Consider the following 20,918-nt stretch of genomic DNA (forward strand, 5'->3'; position numbering starts at 1 on the left):
CAGCATGAGGGGCGTTCGCTTTCAAAGTTTGCATTTTCAATTGTTTGTTATAGCACCACCATGTGGCCAATTGACATCGCATGAGAGGGTGTGTCCCATGGTCCTTGACCATCATGCAAAATTCACGGGAATTAGATTTTTTTTTACCAAATTGACGGAACCAGTATAATAATAAATGGCAATAAATACAATAGGGTTTCATCAGCTTTGCTGCTGAACCCCCAACTAGCTGACATGACAGCTTGTCGCTATCTATCTTGCCATCCAGAATCACAACACACGGCCTTCTTCCCCATTGAAGCTTGCGCATAGTTGTCATGACGTCAACTAAGCTGTCTATAAATTACTTAAACGTAAATAACAAAATTATGCATTTACAAAAGTCAGTCACAAAATGACATTTTGGGCGGACGGCTCCCCTAGTGGTCGCCTGGAAGTAAAACAGCTCCACCACGCAGCTCCAACTGGAGGGTTTACACTAGATTCCCAACTGGAGGGATGTGACCCCGGAACAGGACGCCTTCGTAAAACAACACACCATTAAAATAAAACACAGAAGAAAGGAAAACTGGACCAGGAGGGGTAAGCTCAAATGTAAAATGTTCTGACGTCGGGTAATTCTCCTCCGAGTTTGGGGGACGTTGTATTGTTAGAAATATTGCATTTACTCCGTTGAATACTTACAATCGGCTAGCGGTACCTGGATGGAATTGCACCCCCCATAGCATAGGAACTTCATTCACAAGGCTTTTGTCTCGAGCCTAGTGCTGTTAGCATTATTTAGTGGCAAAGGGAAGCTCTGCTGTTACAGACATATGTAAAGTTTGCACGTTAGTAAGTAGTGTGGGTTTCGTAATATATTTCCAATGCTTTCAGTCCTGGTTTGCATGAGGGGATTTGCAACGATCCACGAGTTCGTCAGTTAATAGCAACCGACCAAGCTATACTGGGAGACAGGAAACGGCGTTGAGTGATTGCTGGCTAGCTCGCTAACAAGCTACAATGTTACACTTGGTATGCTGCAACAGTAACAACCAAGTAACTAATAGCTAGCTATAACCATTGTAGTGTTCGTTTTACACTCAATACCATGTGTACAAAACATTTACGTTATCCCTGTCAGGAAAATGGAGCTTAGGAGTTTTCTGTGATTTCCTCTTAACATTTCTTATAGTCAAAGATGATCTATTATATTGAGGAGATATATTCTATCAAATAAGCCTCACGTAGCAAATTAGCAATTGCATTTTTTGTTGACTCACTTCGTGGTCTATTTTTCGTGGACAGATTTTGGGCAGAGTAAACCCTCTCGCTTCGCCTCGTCTGTTGTAGCTTATTGTTTGAATGTTTCAACATTCCGGACGTAACGTTATCGGTGATATACGTCCTGATATCGAACAAAAACTAGGGATGTGTTGGGTGTGAGTTGTTATATTTGCAACATAATTAAAATAATAAGAGTTACTGACTTTAATGCTCAACCTATTTGTATATATACAGTCAACCCTATTGTTATAAATGAAATTGTCCTTTTTCCACTTTCCTACATTATTTTCAATAATATAATAGCCAACAGTAATAATGTTTTGTTGGTGCATTTAAAAATAAAGCGCTCTACCTAGCTAGGCTACCTCTTCTACTTCTAAAACCTCATCACATTGACTTCTGTAGGCTATTTTAGTCTCTCTCCACACCCATGAGAGCATTGTGCTCAGCCTTGCAAGGTCTTATTTCCCCAACTGGCAGATGGCTGACAACACATTCAGCTGTGAAGCTGGCATATTGCCTGCAGTGGAGCATTGACGAGTGGTGTAGGGAGTGGGTGTTAGGGCAGGCTACGGACAGGGGCTTGAGATTCTCTTGGAAATGTGTGAACTTGGTTGAACCGTATGGCTCTCTTAGTCTGCACATTCCCCTGTGTGTCTGGGGTTTGGAACCAGATTAGGACCCTTGCCCTGCCCTCCCTCTCCTCATTATGCCAGGGCAGGTGCTGTTATCAAGTACAAGTAGGCTACTCGTACATACAACACCAAACCTAGTGTAAAATGGACAGTGGCCTCCGTCCACCACCATAAGGTGTTGGACTTGCTGAAAGTACTGAACTAGGAGGATGATGCTTGGACCTAGTAGACTGTATGCAGCAGATGCCTTTTCAGTGTAACTGTGTGGTTGGTTCAAATTGTCCTGTTGCTGTCATTTCCCCCTAAAATGTCTTCTCTAATACTGGTAGTATCAGCCTAGATCTTACCATGGCAGTAATAGCCTATGCCATTCCTTTTGTAGAGGTGGCACTGATTGCAGAAATTATTTTATTATTTATCTATATCATTGTTTAATAGGTGCCAGACAGCTTTGGCTCTTTCAGATCTCACAGCCTTGTCCCAGTGGGACCAGATTACTGCTGCCACTTCTGTCTCAATTCCTTAGAGGTTGTGTTGAGCAAGAGGAAAAAGCTTTGCAGTGTATTTCGTAATGCAGTAGCCCTACTTCGTCTCTGAAATTCTTTATTTGATGAAGACCAACTTGTGTGTATGTAGTATGTACTGATGTATGTGTAACTGGTAGATGCACAGACACTACATGTTGATGTTTTTACATGTATGGAAATTGTAAAGTATTTTGTCTGTGATGTATTTTTCGTTATGTGTCGGACCCCAGTAAGACTAGCTGTCGCCATTGGCGTCTGCTAATGGGGATCCTAATAAATCAAATCAAAAAGCAATCATGGAAAAGGGGCAGGCAAATTTTTACTCAGGTTAATTGACACAGTCACATTAATTAGTCAAGTTGACACAATATTTCTAGTTTGCTGCTGTTTGTAGGCCCTTCCACTTAGCTTATCAACACAGACTTAGTCATAATGATATCATTTTATAGAATTATATTAATTCACGCCTCACATGGTGATAACAAGACATGACCTACTTATCAATCATATTTTCACAATCCAGTTCATCACCATTGTCTTCAAATACTGTAGCCATTGTTGTTGGACTGCAAATGTGAAGAGGTAGCCTAGCCAGTAGTCACAAAAGCAGCCTGCTGCAGATATACAGTAGCCTAGATCAGGGATGGGCAATCGGTGGCTCATGTGCCGCATGCGGCCCCCCCTTTTGTAGGCCGCAGACCAATTTCACCAAACAAAGAAACAATATGTATATCTTTTTTTGCGTGGAACTCAGTCGGGGTTTCAACTTACTGTTGAGAGTTAGAATACACAAGGTGCTATTTTGAAATTTGGTTGTGCATCAGCAGTCACTCAATCAGCATTTTTGTTTTAGATTGGTAAGTTAGTCTAGGGGCCAACTATCTAAACTAGTAGCATGGTTGAGTTATCGACCGGGGTGGGGTCCACTGATCATTGGTTACTATATTAAGAACGGCACATTTTTCTCTCCGCCCCATGACAAAATGAGTAGAATTGCATGAAATTAGTTATAAAATTGCAAAATCTTCTCTGCCCCATAGCAAAATGTGTAGAATTGCAGCAAACTTGCTTTAAAACTGTCACATTTTCTCTACGCCACATGGCAAAATGTGCAGAATTGCAGGAAATGTACTTTAAAACGTATAATGTTCCTCTTCGCTGTCACGAGGGGGGCCGCGAAAATTTTTGCTTGCGGGTGGGGATGTGGGTACGCAGACCCACGCCACTGCGGCCCCTCATGAAGAGTTCAGTATTTTTGTACTCCCCCACCCCCATCAAAGTTGCCCATCCCTGGGCTAGATGGAGCCCTCCACAGCCAGGCCTACATCGTATGACCCTCTCCAGTTGAGGTCCTTTTTCAAAACAAGCCTGCATTTTATGAAAGCAATTTCCTTGATGTGCTACGTAGGGCTTGTTTTCACAACCATAGAAGGGATTGTTACAGCAAGCAGGAGTTGGTGATCAAGTGCTGATTTTAAGAGAACGTTTTCATGAGAAGTTATCTGATCAATTGGAATTGACCTGCAGCTCTGTTCACTTCCCAAATGGAAGAGAGGCCCGTAGGGCCTAGGCCCTATGTGAATGTGTTACTGGTCCATGCCTGGACCTGCTCGGCCGCAGAGAACGGCCTTGATGTTGGCAATCAAGCTGCCAGTGTGCATGCAGGACTTTGGTTTCTGACACATTGCTTATGAGATGGACTTAGGTCTAAGATAACTCAGAGAATTCAAGCTAAGCCATTTCTGCCCATCAACTCTGTCTACAACATGATTTGGTTTATTGAATGATTCCGAACTTCACTCAATGCCAATTCCCAAGTCAAATTCTATCACTCCTATTTGGCTTCTATCCCAGGCCCACTGTACAAGCATACTATTTCTGAACAATCAGACATTGCGAGTGACTTTAATAACAGGTTAAACGGACAGACATGATGTGTGGAAAGGGCTCCTATTTGTCATCATTGGGACGCTGCACCGTGGAGCCCTGTGGCCTTCCTGACCCCGTCACATGCGAAGGCCTATCCTATTGCACACTAATCCCTGGCTGTGATCCCTGGCAGCTAAGGGTTGAGTGTAAGGGGAGTAGGCAGTGTCAGAAAGCTCCTGAGTAGCTGTGTTTTTGTCTCTCTCACACAAACGCAGTCACGCATGCATGCAGAAGATGCTTGGTGGATAATCGCAAATGGATCTTGAAGCAATTCCTCTGTTTATGACGCATTTAGGCTGCTCTGCTTGTAGCGACTTATTTCAAATGTCACATCCCTGTTCTATAGACAGTCCAGACTTCAGATGGCACTGGTTGTGTCCCAAATGCCACACTATTCCCTACATAGTGCACTACTTTTGACCACCGCCCTATGGGCCCTGGTTGAAAGTAGTGCACTATATAGGAAATAAGGTGCTATTTGAGACGCAACTACTGTTATTGTTGTTAGGATCCCTGATATTAAGCTGAGATTTAACAGCGCTGCCCAGTACGTCTCAGACAGCTAGCCTCCTGGAGTGCCTGCCTGCTCCGTGCTGCAAAACATGGCAACACTGACAAGAGCCCAAACAGAGGCTGAGACAAGGATTAGTTTGGGCCTAAAGCAGCGTTTGATTGCGTCTGGCTGGGTTATTAACCCCGTTGCTCTGAGCACCCCTTGTGGATCAGTGTTCATTTACCACAGAATTAGCCTGTCCATTAAAGGGATGCTTCGGGATTTTCGAAATGAGGGCCTTTATCTACTTCCCCCAGAGTCAGACGAACAGTCTATGGGTATCTGCTAGCAGAGATTTTCTTGTTGTTTTCTTAATGTTTGTGGTAAAAGCAAAGAAGAATCCCATTTAAAACAGCACCATTGTTAGCTCATTCCAATGAAAACCAACTGCATATTTTAATAATGTACTGAACAACAATATATACACAACATGTAGTGTTGGTCCCATGTTTCATAAACTGAAATAAAAGTTCCCTGAAATTTCCCATATGATTTTGTGCACAAATTTGTTTACATCCCTGTTAGTGAACATTTCTCCTTTGCCAAGATAATCCACCCACCTGATGCATGTAGCACATCAATAAGCTTATTTAAACAGCATGAACATTACACAGGTGCACCTTGAGCTGGGGACAATAAAAGGCCACTCTAAATTGTGCAGTTTTGTCACAACACAATGCCACCGATGTCTCAAGTTTTGAGGGAGCGTGCAATTGGTATGCTGACTGCAGGAATGTCCACCAGAGCTGTTGCCAGAGAATTGAATGTTAATTTCTCTACCATAAGCCGCCTCCATTGCCATTTTAGATTATTTGTCAGTACGTCCAACCTGCCTCACAACCACAGTCCACGTGTAACCATGCCAGCCCAGGACCTCCACATCCGGCTTCTTCACCAGCAGGATTGTCAGAGACCAGCCACCCAGGCAGCTGATGAAACTGTGGGTTTGCACAACCAAAGAATCTCTGTACAAACTGTCAGAAACCGTCTCAGGGAAGCTCATCTGCGTGCTCGTCGTCCTCACCAGGGTCTTGACCTGACTGCAGTTAGGAGTCGCAACTGACTTCAGTGGGAAAATGCTCACCTTCGATGGCCATTGGCAGGCTGGAGAAGTGTGCTCTTCCCAGGTTAATCCCGGTTTCAACTGTACCGGGTAGATAGCAGACAGAATGTATGGTGTCATGTGGGCGAACGGTTTGCTATTGTCAACGTTGTGAACAGAGTGCCCCATGGTGGGGTTATGGTATGGGCAGGCATAAGCTATAGACAACGAACACAATTACATTTTATCGATGGCAATTTGAAGGCATAGAGATATCATGACGAGATCCTGAGGCCCGTTGTCATCCGCCGCCATCGCCTCATGTTTCATCATGATAATTCATGGCCTCATGTCGCAAGGATCTGTACACAATTCTAGAAAATGGCCCAGTTCTTCCATGGCCTGAGTACTCACCAGACATGTCACCCATTGTGCATTTTTGGGATGCTCTGGATTGACGTGTACAATAGCGTGTTCCAGTTTCCCCCAATAACCAGCAACTTCGCACAGCCTTTGAAGAGGAGTGGGACAACATTCCACAGGCCGCAGTCAACAGCCAGATCAACTCAATGCTAAGGAGATGTCGCACTACATGAGACAAATGGTGGTCACACCAGGCACTGACTGGTTTTCTGATCCACGCCCTTACCTGCTCTGTGACCAACAGATGCATATCTGTATTTCCAGTCATGTGAAATCCATAGATTAGGGCCTAATTTATTTCAATTGACTCTTTTCCATATATGAACTGTAACTTAGAAATTGTTGCATGTTGCACCATTTTTTTTTTCTTCTTCAGTGTAGTTACATGTAATGAATGTTTGTTTTATATTACCTCGTTTTGTGCCTGCCAGTTTGCTGTAGGCTACACCGCTAGCAGCTTGCTTGCTAGTTAAAAACAGCAAAAGAGCTAGACTTTTAGCTTCCCACATCTCCCCAATGTGCATTGATCAGATTTATAATTAAATGTACCCTGGCCATATTCTTTACTTGCCAGTGTAACCTACAACTTTATCCCAGTTTAATATGCCGAATGTCATGTTTTTGTCACAGGAAAAAAAGCATATCTCGCAGCTGCTTTTACCAATATTTTTGGGGGGGTTCTAATAAGGCTACAATGTTTGGTTTATTGTTTGAACAGTTGCTGAGATTATATTTGCTTATCAATGCAATGTAGGCTACTTTAAAGCATAGCCTATAGATCAGATCAAGGAACCAGTTAAATCAAAATATATATAAAATAAAATAGGGCTGTGGTCACCAGAGTCAATATCACTGAGTCAAAATGCAAGCCGATAGCTACCGCTCAGATTTTTTTCAACATTACTTTAAAAACATAAGACTAAGCAACATTAACCTATTAAAACATTACTGTAGCGATGGGGTTTGTTCAGTAGGCTATAGGCCCAATACATTATCATCTCATTGGCTTTGCTTGAATTACACTGCAAATGCATTGTTCTTCTCAGACCTCTTTTTAAAAATGTTAATTTCAAAACGTGAGGTAGGCAATATGGTTACACCGGTAATAGATCAGTTGTTGTATTACTTGAAGCACAGCTGAGTGATCATACATTTAAATAATTAGCATTTCTATATATTTTTTACTGGGCTGATGATGCCTGCATCTGATGGTCCGTCTCAGAGGAAGGAGAGAACAGCAGACTGAGGGTCCGCTTCTCAGCATCCCTCCGCTCTACCTTTCCTCTGCTGACAATTAGCGGCAAGGGGAATTGTCATCCAGCTGGTGGCGTAAATCAAGTCGCACCTCATTATTTCTGCATTATGCCAAAATTCATGTTGTTACTCCTATGACCAGAGAAAGTGAAATATTACTTGATATAAAAAAAGTCCCAATAATAACAACGTAAGCCTATCAATACACTTTCCTACTCATTCATTGTAGCTGCAGTGCTGGTTGTAGCACAAGTGGAAGTAGGGAGAACACGCATTTTATGGCTTATAAAAGTGTTGATAGTGCTGAGTAAACTTATGAACTCACTCAATCAGCAACTCTTTATTGTATTCGTTGACAGTCTCGAGTTATGGTTTTGAAATCTCATAGACTTTGATCTGAAGCCATTCTTGTGATTATTGTGATTTTGCTATTGTAAATGTTTGTAGGCTTATATAGCCAAGTTGTATCTATGATCGTACGCTATCCATTTGTTTTTTGTATGCTATTTTAATATATGAGAATTAGCTAATGATATCAGGCCACACCCGGGCATGATTAGACACCTGTGTGTGTCTTTTGACACGATATAAACGAGTCACCCTGCAGTGTTTGTTATTATACCCTGATGAAGACAGCTTGTCTGTCGAAATGTTGGACATTGCATTTTTGCATCTGAGCTCCTAGTTTGTGCGGCTCTCCTTTATTTTTTTTAAAGGCTCCAGACAATTACAGATTATAAAGGGAAAGACAACCACGTCGCGGTTACCAAGGCCTTGCTTCCGGACAAACTAAACACCCTCTTCGCCCGCTTCAAGGAGAAAAAAAAACATTAATCCGCCGACGCGGGTCCCTGACGCTCTTGCACCATGGCTGGCGTGAGTAAGTCATTTAAGCGTGTTAACCCTCGCAAGGCTGCTGGCTCAGACAGCGTGTGCAGACCAGCTGGCTGGAGTGGTTACAGATATATTCAATCTCTCCGTATCCCAATTGCTTCAAGATTTCCACCATTGTTCCTGTACCGAAGAAACCGAAGGGAACTGAACTAAATGACTATCGCTCCGTAGAACTCACTTCTGTCATCATGAAGTGCTTTTTAAGGCTAGTTAAGGACAGTATCACCTCCACCTTACCCGACACCCTAGACCCACTACAATGAATATATCGCCCCAGATCAACGGACGACGCAATCGCCATTGCACTGCACACTACCCTATTCCATCTGGCGAAGAGAAATAAGTATTTAAGAATGCTCTTCATTGACTACAGCTCAGCCTTCAACACCATAGTGCCCTCAAGCTCCCTGTGTAACTGGGTCCTGGACTTCTTGAAGGGCCGCCCCCATGTGGTGAAAGTAGGCAACAAAAACACCTCCGTCACGCTGATCCTCAACATGGGCCCCACACGGGTGCGTACTCAGCCCCTTCCTGTTCTCCCATGACTGCGTGGCCACGTACGTCTCCAACTCAATCATCAAGTTTGCTGACGACACAACAGTGGTAGGCCTGATTATCAACAACAATGAGACAGCCTATAGGGAGGAGGTGAGAGCCCTGGCGGGGTGGAGCCAGGAAAATAATCTCAACGTCAACAAAACAAAAGAGCTGATTGTGCACTACAGGACACACCAGAGAGAGCACGCCCTCATCCACATTGACGGGGCCGCAGTGGAGAGGGTCAAAAGCTTCAAGTTCCTCAGCGTGCACGTCACTGACTACCTGAAATGGTTCTTTCACACAGACAGCGTGGTGAAGAAGGTGCAACAATGCCTTTTCATCCTCAGGAGGCTGGAAAAAATTAGTTTGGCCCCCAAGACCCTCACAAGCTTCAACAGATTGAGACCTCCACCCAGTACCTTGCCCTGAACCTTAGTCACTGTTCTATCCGGCTACCACCCGGTTCTCTACCCTGCACCTTAGACTACTGCCCTGTGTATACATAGTCATTGAACACTGGTCAGTAATAATGTTTACATACTATTTCACCCACTTTATATGTACAGTGAGGGAAAAAAGTATTTGATCCCCTGCTGATTTTGTACGTTTGCCCAATGACAAAGATATGATCAGTCTATAATTTTAATGGTAGGTTTATTTGAACAGTGAGAGACAGAATAACAACAAAAAAAATCCAGAAAAACGCATGTCAAAAATGTTATAAAATGATTAGCATTTTAATGAGGGAAATAAGTATTTGACCCCCTCTCAATCAATAAAGGGAGTGCTCCTAATCTCAGCTTGTTACCTGTATAAAAGACACCTGTCCACAGAAGCAATCAATCAATAAGATTCCAAACTCTCCACCATGGCCAAGACTAAAGATCTCTCCAAGGATGTCAGGGACAAGATTGTAGACCTACACAAGGCTGGAATGGGCTACAAGACCATCGCCAAGCAGCTTGGTGAGAAGGTGACAACAGTTGGTGCGATTATTCGCAAATGGAAGAAACACAAAAGAACTGTCAATCTCCCTCGGCCTGGGGCTCCATGCAAGATCTCACCTCGTGGAGTTGCAATGATCATGAGAACGGTGAGGAATCAGCCCAGAACTACACGGGAGGATCTTGTCAATGATCTCAAGGCAGCTTGGACCATAGTCACCAAGAAAACAATTCGTAACACACTACGCCGTGAAGGACTGAAATCCTGCAGCGCCCGCAAGGTCCCCCTGCTCAAGAAAGCACATATACATGCCCATCTGAAGTTTGCCAATGAACATCTGAATGATTCAGAGGACAACTGGGTAAAGGTGTTGTGCTCAGATGAGACCAAAACGGAGCTCTTTGGCATCAACTCAACTCGCCGTGTTTGGAGGAGGAGGAATGCTGCCTGTGATCCCAAGAACACCATCCCCACCGTCAAACATGGAGGTGGAAACATTATGCTTTGGGGGTGTTTTTCTGCTAAGGGGACAGGACAACTTCACCGCATCAAAGGGACGATGGACGGGGCCATGTACCGTCAAATCTTGGGTGAGAACCTCCTTCCCTGAGCCAGGGCATTGAAAATGGGTCGTGGATGGGTATTCTAGCATGACAATGACCCAAAACACATGGCCAAGGCAACAAAGGAGTGGCTCAAGAACAATCACATTAAGGTCCTGGAGTGGCTTAGCCAGTCTCCAGACCTTAATCCAATAGAAAATCTGTGGAGGGAGCTGAAGGTTTGAGTTGCGAAACGTCAGCCTCAAAACCTTAATGACTTGGAGAAGATCTGCAAAGAGGAGTGGGACAAAATCCCTCCTGAGATGTGTGCAAACCTGGTGGCCAACTACAAGAAACGTCTGACCTCTGTGATTGCCAACAAGGGTTTTGCCACCAAGTACTAAGTAATGTTTTGCAGAGGGGTCAAATACTTATTTCCCTCATTAAAATGCAAATCATTTTATAACATTTTTGACATGCATTTTTCAGGATTTTTTTGTTGTTATTCTGTCTCTCACTGTTCAAATAAACCTACCATTAAAATTATAGACTGATCATTTCTTTTATCAGTGGGCAAACGTACAAAATCAGCAGGGGATCAAATACTTTTTTCCCTCAAGACATGTTGCATTTATATTTTTGTTCAGTATACAAAGTGTTGGTTTCATGAGCCAAAAAAACAGATCCCCAACATTTTCCAAGCACAGAGATAGCTTATTTCCCCCCCAAAAATTGCACAAATTTGTTTACATCCCTGTTAGTGAGCATTTCTCCTTTGCTACGATAATCCATCCGCCTGACAGGTGTGGCATATCAAGCCTAGGAGTATTTCTTTCTGTAATAAAGCCCCTGCCCAGTCATGTGAAATCCATAGATTAGGGCCTAATTAATTTATTTAAATTGACTGATTTCCTTGTATTAACTGTAACTCAGTACGTTTTTTGAAATTGTTGCATTTATATTTTTGTTCAGTGTATATACTGTATTCTATTCATGGTTCATCCTATATTACTTATTTATTTTTCTGAATTATGTATGTGTTGTTTTTTTGCTAGGGATTACTGCACTGTTGGAGCTACTGTATATAACATATGCGTATGCTACCAATAAACTTTGATGTGATTTGACATATTGATGTCTGTGTTTTTATCATGCGTTGCGCGTCGTCGGCTGTTAGGCCTCTGCCTTCCCAGAGTCCTGGCTGACCCATTTGTGTGGAGTCACCATGTCACCACTAAGGCTCTGAGCTACCATCCCAACCCCATTTTTCCCAAACGTGTACGTCTTTAATGTTCTTCACACTTTGTGTCCTGTAAAAAGCAGGCTCTCTGTCTATCCATCTCTCTCTGTCAATATGAAGAGCTTCTATTGACACTTTTTGTTTATGTTGCACTGCATCATAGATATCTTCGGTTTTTAGTGTGTAGGTAGCCTAGTGGTTAGAGCGTTGGGCCAGTAACCGAAAGGTTGCTAGATCGAATCCCCGAGCTGACAAGGTAAAAATCTGTCATTCTGCCCCTGAACAAGGCAGTTAACCCACTGCCTAGTTAAATACAAATTAATGTGGGCCTTTTGCTTGCTTGTAGCATGCAGCTAAGAGAGTATAAAATCAACCCACCGTATAGAAATTATCCACATAGAACTAAGGTCAGGTGACCAATGTCTGACCAATGTCTGTCTGTCCCCCTCAATAACACCCCAGCTAACGGCAGTCACAGCATCCTTCTAAAAAAGGGGGCTGGTCCAGGTTTTCGATTAAATCAAACAGCCTGTCAACATGTGTTAGCAGCCCTTTGTATAGGAAGAGGCCCAACAAATGTGAAAGAAACCCTATCAGACAGTGTCTCCCATAGGATTCTCCTGTGATACCCAGCCCTGGGGAATTTATTAGTAAAGGATTCATCTTCCTCTTCTTGGTTATCCCACTTTTTACTTTCCTTTTCAGTATTCCACTCTGTGGAAAACGGCTTTAGGCTTTTTTGGGAAAATATGGAAATATTTATTGGTGCACCCCGAGAAGGAAATCAAATTCGACAACAACAAATCTTGTGATCGGCAGCAGCCTGTCACAAAGGAACCTATCCCTTCTGTCATTAGCATTAGAAGGGCTTTTTATCGCCTCTCTTTCCTTCCCATCTCTCCGCAGATTGACTGTGAAAATAGGTCATTAGTAACAGAGGGAGCGATGGAGGGAGCAAGCAGGGGCGAGAAAGGGAGCTCTGTGAAAACTCCCATGCAATATTAATGAGAGCTGTTTCTACTGTGACGTACCAACCTGCACTGACTTAGGATGCATCCTAAACGGAACCCTATTCCCTACATACATTTACTTTTTTTTTTACATTTTAGTCGTTTAGCAGACGCTCTTATCCAGAGCGACTTACAGTAGTGAATGCATACATTTCAAAAAATATTCCGTTCTGGTCCCCCGTGGGAATCGAACGCACAACCCTGGCGTTGTAAACACCATGCTCTACCAACTGAGCCACACGATAGTGCACTATGTAGGGCATAGAGTGTCAGTTGGGATTCAGCGTTAGCCCAGGATAGGCCTTGACTTTCAGCACCATCATTGACCCGCTCTCAGTGGTTTTAAATCGGGGGGTCAGCATTACATCAGACCACTAGCCCAACTCCTTGAATGAACTACTCCTTGTAGTTTGCAGCTTTCTAAGAAAACACTTAAGTGAGTTTACATTACTTTATTTATTCTTGGGATATCGCTTTTCAACAGGAAAGTAAAAAAAATAGCTGGAGGATGGCTTTTACTTTCTAAAAATGTACTTTGTGTCTCAGAGCTACAGGAGCAGGGGGGATGAACCGTGAGGAGGCCCCAGGGAAGTCTCCTGAAGAGATGTACGTCCAGCAAAAGGTGCGGGTCCTGCTCATGCTGAAGAAGATGGGATCAAATGTACGTATACCCATATATTGTATTATTAGCATAGATATTTGGTGCATTGTCAATTTCAAAGCTCTTGTGGTTATAAATAATTGATTCATTTTTATGTCTGGCTTCACTACAGCCTGGGGTTCGTTCTCAGGCAGTGTCATTACCGGCCGTGACCGGGAGTCCCATAGGGCGGTGTACAATTGGCTCAGCGTCATCCAGGTTAGGGGAGGGTTTGGCCGGGGGAGCTATACTTGGCTCATCACGCTCTAGCGACTCCTTGTGGCGGGCCGGGCACCTGCAGGATGACTTTGGTCGTCAGTTGAACGGTGTTTCCTCAAACACATTGGTGCAGCTGGCTTCCGGGTTAAGCGAGCAGGTGTAAAGAAGCGCGCTTAGGCGGGTCATGTTTCGGAGGATGCATGACTCTACCTTTTCCTATCCCGAGCCCATTGGGGAATTGCAGGGATGAGACAAGATTGGGGAGAAAAAGGGGTTAAAAAATTATTATTAAAAAAAATTAATACATTATTAATGAATTGTTTCTCAGCTGACGCCGAGTGAGGAGGCGTTTCTACGGAATTACGCAGGCGTGGTCAACGCTCAGATGAGTCAGCTACCACAGCACAACATAGACCAGGGTAAGGGCCACACCCATACACACAGCAGATAGAACAGCATTATGTAGAACAGATTTTATTGTCTGTCACGTGGAACTGGAATTTCTGTTTGGTTACATCATCTGCAATGTTGTAAACGTTTCACCTTAGTGAACACACCCGTGTCCTCTGGTCTACCAACCCTGATGGATTACTCACCAGACCAACAGGTTGTCTGGGTGGAGCTGTCAGTGACTCAGAGGTGTCATTATTCCCTGCCAAGCACACATTTGGTGAAATTGTTTGTAGACACTTAATTGGTGGAATAAAGTAATATCCACTGTACATGAGTCGCTCAGCAAGGCGCAAGACGTAATGGAGCCTCTCTCGCTCTTGCCGGTACACACATCAACACAAGAGGGCGCCAAGTCAATAGAAATAAGGACTTGGTTGGTTGATGGACGTCACTGCCTGCTGGTGCCTGTACTACAAGGAGCAAACAAATGCATTGATGAGGTCCTCTTGATTCGACCAGACTTATCAGTTGCCTTCCAGGCTCAATCCCAAAACGGGTTGTGACTGGAGCCTTGATAGCCCCTGCTGTCCTTCTTCCGTGACCCTGCTGGGTCTTGGGCCTAGTTTATCCACATATTTTATTATTGCCACAGGCCAGCAGTGGCAACCAGAGAAAATTGCCTGTGACACCGTACCTGAAATAATAGAATGTTATCTTCCTCCCTCTGTCTGGGTGGTTGCTGTTTGCTGGAGAGGAGTGATTTTATGGACTAGACTATTGTGAAAAGATAATCTGGTTTATATGATGTATTGGGAAGCAGCATTGTACTAGACCAGTGGTATTCAAAGTCGGGGTCAACTGCAGTGATGTTGCCAAAATTAAACAAATGTATACACTGAGAGCACAAAACATTAGGCACACCTGCTCTTTCCATGACAGACTGACCAGATGAATCCAGGTGAAAGCTATTATCCCTTATTGATGAAGAGGAGGAGATGGGTTAAATAAGTATTTTTAAGCCTTGAGACGTGGATTGTGTATGTGTGCCATTGAGGGTGAATGGGCAAGACAAAAGATTTAGGTGTCAATGGGTAAGACAAAAGATTTCGGTGCCTTTGAGCGGGGTAAGGTAGTAGGTGCCAGGTGCACCGGTTTGGGTGTGTCAAGTACTACAACGCTGCTGGATTTTTTTATGCTCAACAGTTTCCTGTGTGTATCAAGAATGGTTCACCACCCAAAGGACATCCAGCCAACTTGACACAACTGTGGGAAGCATTGGAGTCAACATATGCCAGCATCACTCAACATGAATATAAAAGCAACATGTAAAGTGTTGGTTTCATGAAAAATACATTTGAAAAAAATCCCAGAAATTTTACAGACGCAGAAAAAGCTTATTTATCTCAACATTTGTACCCACATTTCTTTATATCCCTGTTAGTGAGCACTTCTCCTTTGCCAAGATAATCCATCCACCTGACAAGTGTGGCATATCAAGAAGCTGATAAAACAGCATGGTCATTACACAGGTGCACCTTGTGCTGGGGGCAATAAAAGGCCTCTCTAAAATGTGCAGTTTTGTCACAACATAATGTTACAGATGTCTCAAGTTTTGAGGGAGCGTGCAATTGGCATGTTGACTGCAGGAATGTCCACCAGAGCTGTTGCCAGATAATTGAATGTTAATTTCTCTACCATAAGCTGCCTCCATTGTCATTTTAAAAGAATTTGGCAGTACGTCCAACCGGCCTCACAACCGCAGACCACGTGTAACCATGCCAGCCCAGGACCCTTACATCCGGCTTCTTCACCTGCAGGATCGTCTGTCTGTAATAAAGCCCTTTTAAGGGGAAAAACTCATTCTGATTGGCTGGGCCTGGCTCCCCAGTATGTGGGCCTGGCTGCCAAGTATGTGGGCCTGGCTGCCAAGTATGTGGGCCTGTGCCCTCCAAGGCCCACCCATGGCTGCACCCCTGCCCAGTCATGTGAAATCCATAAGTTAGGGCCTAATTCATTTATTTCAACTGACTGTGCCTTTAAATAGCTTGGAAAATTCCAGAAAATGACCTCAGAAAAATATTGCAGACCTCCACAAGTCTGGTTCATCCTTGGGAGCAATTTCCAAACGCATGAAGGTACCACGTTCATCTGTACAAACAATAGTACGCAAGTATAAACACCATGGGACCACGCAGCCATCATACCGCTCAGGAAGGAGACGCGTTCTGTCTCCTAGAGATGAACGTACTTTGGTGCGAAAGGTGCAAATCAGTCCCAGAACAACAGCAAAGGACCTTGTGAAGATGCTGGAGGAAACGGGTACAAAAATATCTATATCCACTAGAGGTCGACCGATTTATGATTTTTCAACACCGATACTGATTATTGGATGACCAAAAAAGCCGGTACCGATTAATCAGACGTTTTTTTTCTCCCCTTTTTAATTTATTTGTAATAATGACAATTACAACAATACTGAATGAACACTTATTTTAACTTAATGTAATACATCAATAAAATCAATTTAGCCTCAAATAAATAATGAAACGTGTTCAATTTGGTTTAAATAATGCAAAAACAAAGTGTTGGAGAAGAAAGTAAAAGTGCAATATGTGCCATGTAAAAAAGCTAACGTTTAAGTTCCTTGCTCAGAACATGAGAACATATGAAAGCTGGTGGTTCCTTTTAACATGAGTATTCAATATTCCCAGGTAAGATGTTTTAGGTTGTAGTTATTATAGGAATTATAGGACTATTTCTCTCTCTACGATTTGTATTTCATATACCTTTGACTATTGGATGTTCTTATAGGCACTTTAGTATTGCCAGTGTAACAGTATAGCTTCCGTCCCTCTCCTCGCTCCTACCTGGGCTCGAACCAGGAACACATCGACAACAGCCACCCTCGAAGCATTGTTACCCATGTAGAGCAAGGGAAACAACTACTCCAAGTCTCAGAGCGAGTGACGTTTGAAACGCTATTAACGCGCACCCGGCTAACTAGCTAGCCATTTCACATCGGTTACACCAGCCTAATCTTGGGAGTTGATAGGCTTGAAGTCATAAACAGCACAATGCATTGCGAAGGGCTGCTGGCAAAACGCACGAAAGTGCTATTTTGAATGAATGCTTACGAGCCTGCTGGTGCCTACCATAGCTCAGTCAGACTGCTCTATCAAATCATAGACTTAATTATAACATAATAACACACAGAAATACGAGCCTTAGGTCATTAATATGGTAGAATCCGGAAACTATCATCTCGAAAACAAAACATTATTGCTGTTACATTTACATTTTTTTACATTTTAGTCATTTAGCAGACGCTCTTATCCAGAGCAACTTACAGTAGTGAATGCATACATTTAATTTAATTTCACACATTTTTTTTTCTGTGCTGGCCCCCCGTGGGAATCGAACCCACAACCCTGGCATTGCAAACACCATGCTCTACCAACTGAGCTACAGGGAAGGCTACATTGCACAACCTTCAATGTTATGTCATAATTATGTAAAATTCTGGCAAATTAGTTCGCAACGAGCCAGGTGGCCCAAACTGTTGCATATACCCTGACTGCGTGCAATGAACGCAAAATGATACAATTTCACCTGGTTAATATTGCCTGCTAACCTGGATTTCTTTTAGCTAAATATGCAGGTTTAAAAATATATACCTCTGTGTATTGATTTTAAGAAAGGCATTGATGTTTATGGTTAGGTACAGTCGTGCAACGATTGTGCTTTTTTCGCAAATGCGCTTTTGTTAAATCATCCCCCGTTTGGCGAAGTCGGCTGTCTTTGTTAGGAAGAAATAGTCTTCACAGTTCGCAACGAGCCAGGCGGCCCAAACTGCTGCATATACCCTGACACTGTTTGCAAGAGAAGTGACACATTTTCCCTAGTTAAAAGAAATTCATGTTAGCAGGCAATATTAACTAAATATGCAGGTTTAAAAATATATACTTGTGTATTGATTTTAAGAAAGGCATTGCTGTTTATGGTTGGAGCAACGTGTACCTAAGCGATTATATGCAACGCAGGACAGGCTAGATAAACTAGTAATATCATCAACCATGTGTAGTTAACTAGTGATTATGATTGATTTATTGTTTTTTATAAGATAAGTTTAATGCTAGCTAGCAACTTACCTTGGCTTCTTACTGCATTCGCATAACAGGCAGGCTCCACGTGGAGTGCAATGTAAAGCAGGTGGTTAGCGTTGGACTAGTTAACCGTAAGGTTGCAAGATTGAATCCCTGAGCTGACAAGGTAAAAATCTATCGTTCTGCCCCTGAACAAGGCAGTTAACCCACCGTTCCTAGGCCATCATTGAAAATAAGAATGTGTTCTTAACTGACTTGCCTAGTTAAATATAGGTAAAAAATAAATACAAATTAATCGGCCAAATCGGCGTCCAAAAATACAGATTTCCGATTGTTATGAAAACTTGAAATCGGCCCTAATTAATCGGCCATTCCGATTAATCGGTCGACCTCTAATATCCACAGTAAAATGAGTCCTATATCGACATAACCTGAAAGGCCGCTCGGCAAGGAAGAATTCACTGCTCCAAAACCACCATAAAAATCGAAACTACGGTTTGCAACTGCTCATGGGGACAAAGATCGTACTTTTTGGAGAAATGTCCTCTGGTCTGATGAAACAAAAATAGAACTGTTTGGCTATAATGACCATCGTTATGTTTGGAGGAAAAAGGGGGAGGCTTGCAAGCGGAAGAACACCATCCCAACCGTGAAGCACGGGGGTGGCAGCATCATGTTGCGGGGGTGCTTTGCTGCAGTAGGGACTGGTGCACTTCACAAAATAGATGGCATCATGACAAAGGAAAATTATGTGGATATGTTGAAGAAACATCTCAAGACATCAGTCAGGAAGTTAAAGCTTGGACATTGACCCCAAGCATACTTCCAAGGTTGTGGCAAAATGGCTTAAGGACAACAAAATCAAGGTATTGGAGTGGCCATCACAGCCCTGACCTCAATCCTATAGAACATTTGTTGGCAGAACTGAAAAGGCGTGTGTGAGCAAGGAGGCCTACAAACCTGACTCAGTTACATCAGCTCTGTCAGGAGGAATCGGCCAAAATTCACCCAACTTATTTTGGGAAGCTTGTGGAAGGCTTACAGAAACGTTTGACCCAAGTTAAACAATTTAAAGGCAATGCTACCAAATACTAATTGAGTGTATGTAAACTTCTGACCCACTGGGAATGTGGTGAAATAAATAAAAGCTGAAGTTAATCATTCTCTCTACTATTATTCTGACATTTCACATTTTTAAAATAAAGTGGTGATCCTAACTGACCTAAGACAGGGACTTTTTACTAGGATTAAATGTCAGGAATTGTGAAAAACTGAGTTTAAATGTATTTGGCTAAGGTGTATGTAAACATCCGACTTCAACTGTGTGTGTGTGTGTGTGTGTGTGTGTGTGTGTGTGTGTGTGTGTGTGTGTGTGTGTATAGAGGACTCAATAGGCCTGTGTATGGAGCCTTACTGTGCAATATGTCCCTTTTTGCCCTTGAATTTACAGCTTGCAGAGCTCAATCTGGGAGCCGTACTGTGTCCATAATGCAGTCCTCGTTCAGGGAAGAGCCGAGCCTCATCAATTATACACTAGTATGACTCGTCAAAGGTGCACACGAGCCGTATATTTAGGTTAAGTCCCAAATGGCACCCTATTCCCTACATAGTGCACTATTTTTCACCAGGACCCATAGTGTTCTGATGAAAAATAGTGCACTATATAGGGAATAGGATGCCATTTGGGATTCAGAGTTAGTCAATTGGCAGCATGCCACCCACTGAGTATGATGAATTATTAGTCATTTAGGAGTTGTTTTAAGGACTGGGATTAGGAAGAGCAGCGATAACCACTAAGAATAGTGGCTTAATCACTTTTACGAATATCCCCCAGAGCCCAAAGATCACACTAGATAAACGCTACAAGGCTGCTTTCATGTGTGGCGGCTCCGATATATCATTTTAAGAAGGAAGTCCAGAGTTGTATGGACAAATGTAATTAAGCACCCAATTATTCCTCAAAAAGGAAAATCTTGTTGCTATCAATACCTAGGAGATCCAGGGTAAGGAAACCAACATGTACTTTGGGTGAACTATTCCTTTAACTAGTAGATGGTTGCACTTTGTAAAAGCTATTTTCCTCCAGCACTGCTGATGCTTTGTGAAGGTTCTGCTATGTCATAACTGTCCTACCAAGCTGTTGACCTACTTACCAATAGAGTACAATACAGATACAGGCCATATGTGACAGCATCTCCAAGAGGGAGGTTGTTTTTGTCTGCCTCATCTCCCAGTTATAGTTCAGGCCAAAGCCCCATTGGGACACATTACTACATTGGTAGATGAGTAGCAGAGAATGTCCTCGTACATTAACGGTGTAGATGTTTTGTACAGGTTAAAGAGGGATGGCTATATTTTGGCAAAAAAAATAAAACATGACTTCAAATATTCTTTCTTGGCATGCTTGGTTTGGTGGCCGAGTGCCATTTTATATATACGGTACATCTTGTAGCTATCTTCATTTCATCCCACCTCATGTAGGCCTATATAGCTACAGTACTTACTAGGTTACCATAAGAATGATGGATAATGCATTATCCTAGATTTCTCTGTACCACTGGGCTAATGTAAAACTGCATAGGACTACATACAACTAGATTACTTGTAAAGGTCAGGTGGACTTCATCCAAAGAGCCAAAGGTGTCTTACTGACTGCATAGTAAAACCGACTCCGTCTTCCCAGCTACTGAAAGCTGAAGCTGAAAAAGGATGAGGTCTTTGGTGCTGGTCTGAAACCTGCTGACTGCAGGGGGTTTGATATGA

At 43.0% G+C, this 20,918-nt stretch overlaps 1 protein-coding gene across 1 annotated transcript in view; it reads left to right on the forward strand.

Annotated features, from left to right (window-relative positions):
- The first annotated feature begins 428 nt into the window (after positions 1-428).
- The window catches only part of ctnnbip1 (catenin, beta interacting protein 1), a 32,628-nt gene continuing 12,138 nt past the window's right edge, over positions 429-20,918 (forward strand). The window contains exons 1-3 of the mRNA XM_029719398.1: positions 429-582; positions 13,347-13,461; positions 13,988-14,078. Coding sequence (XP_029575258.1) covers positions 13,366-13,461; positions 13,988-14,078 — 187 coding nt within the window. The 5' untranslated portion in view covers positions 429-582; positions 13,347-13,365. The remainder of the gene's footprint in view (positions 583-13,346; positions 13,462-13,987; positions 14,079-20,918) is intronic.

Source organism: Salmo trutta, chromosome 28 (assembly GCF_901001165.1).
Source record: "Salmo trutta chromosome 28, fSalTru1.1, whole genome shotgun sequence".
Taxonomy (NCBI): domain Eukaryota; kingdom Metazoa; phylum Chordata; class Actinopteri; order Salmoniformes; family Salmonidae; genus Salmo; species Salmo trutta.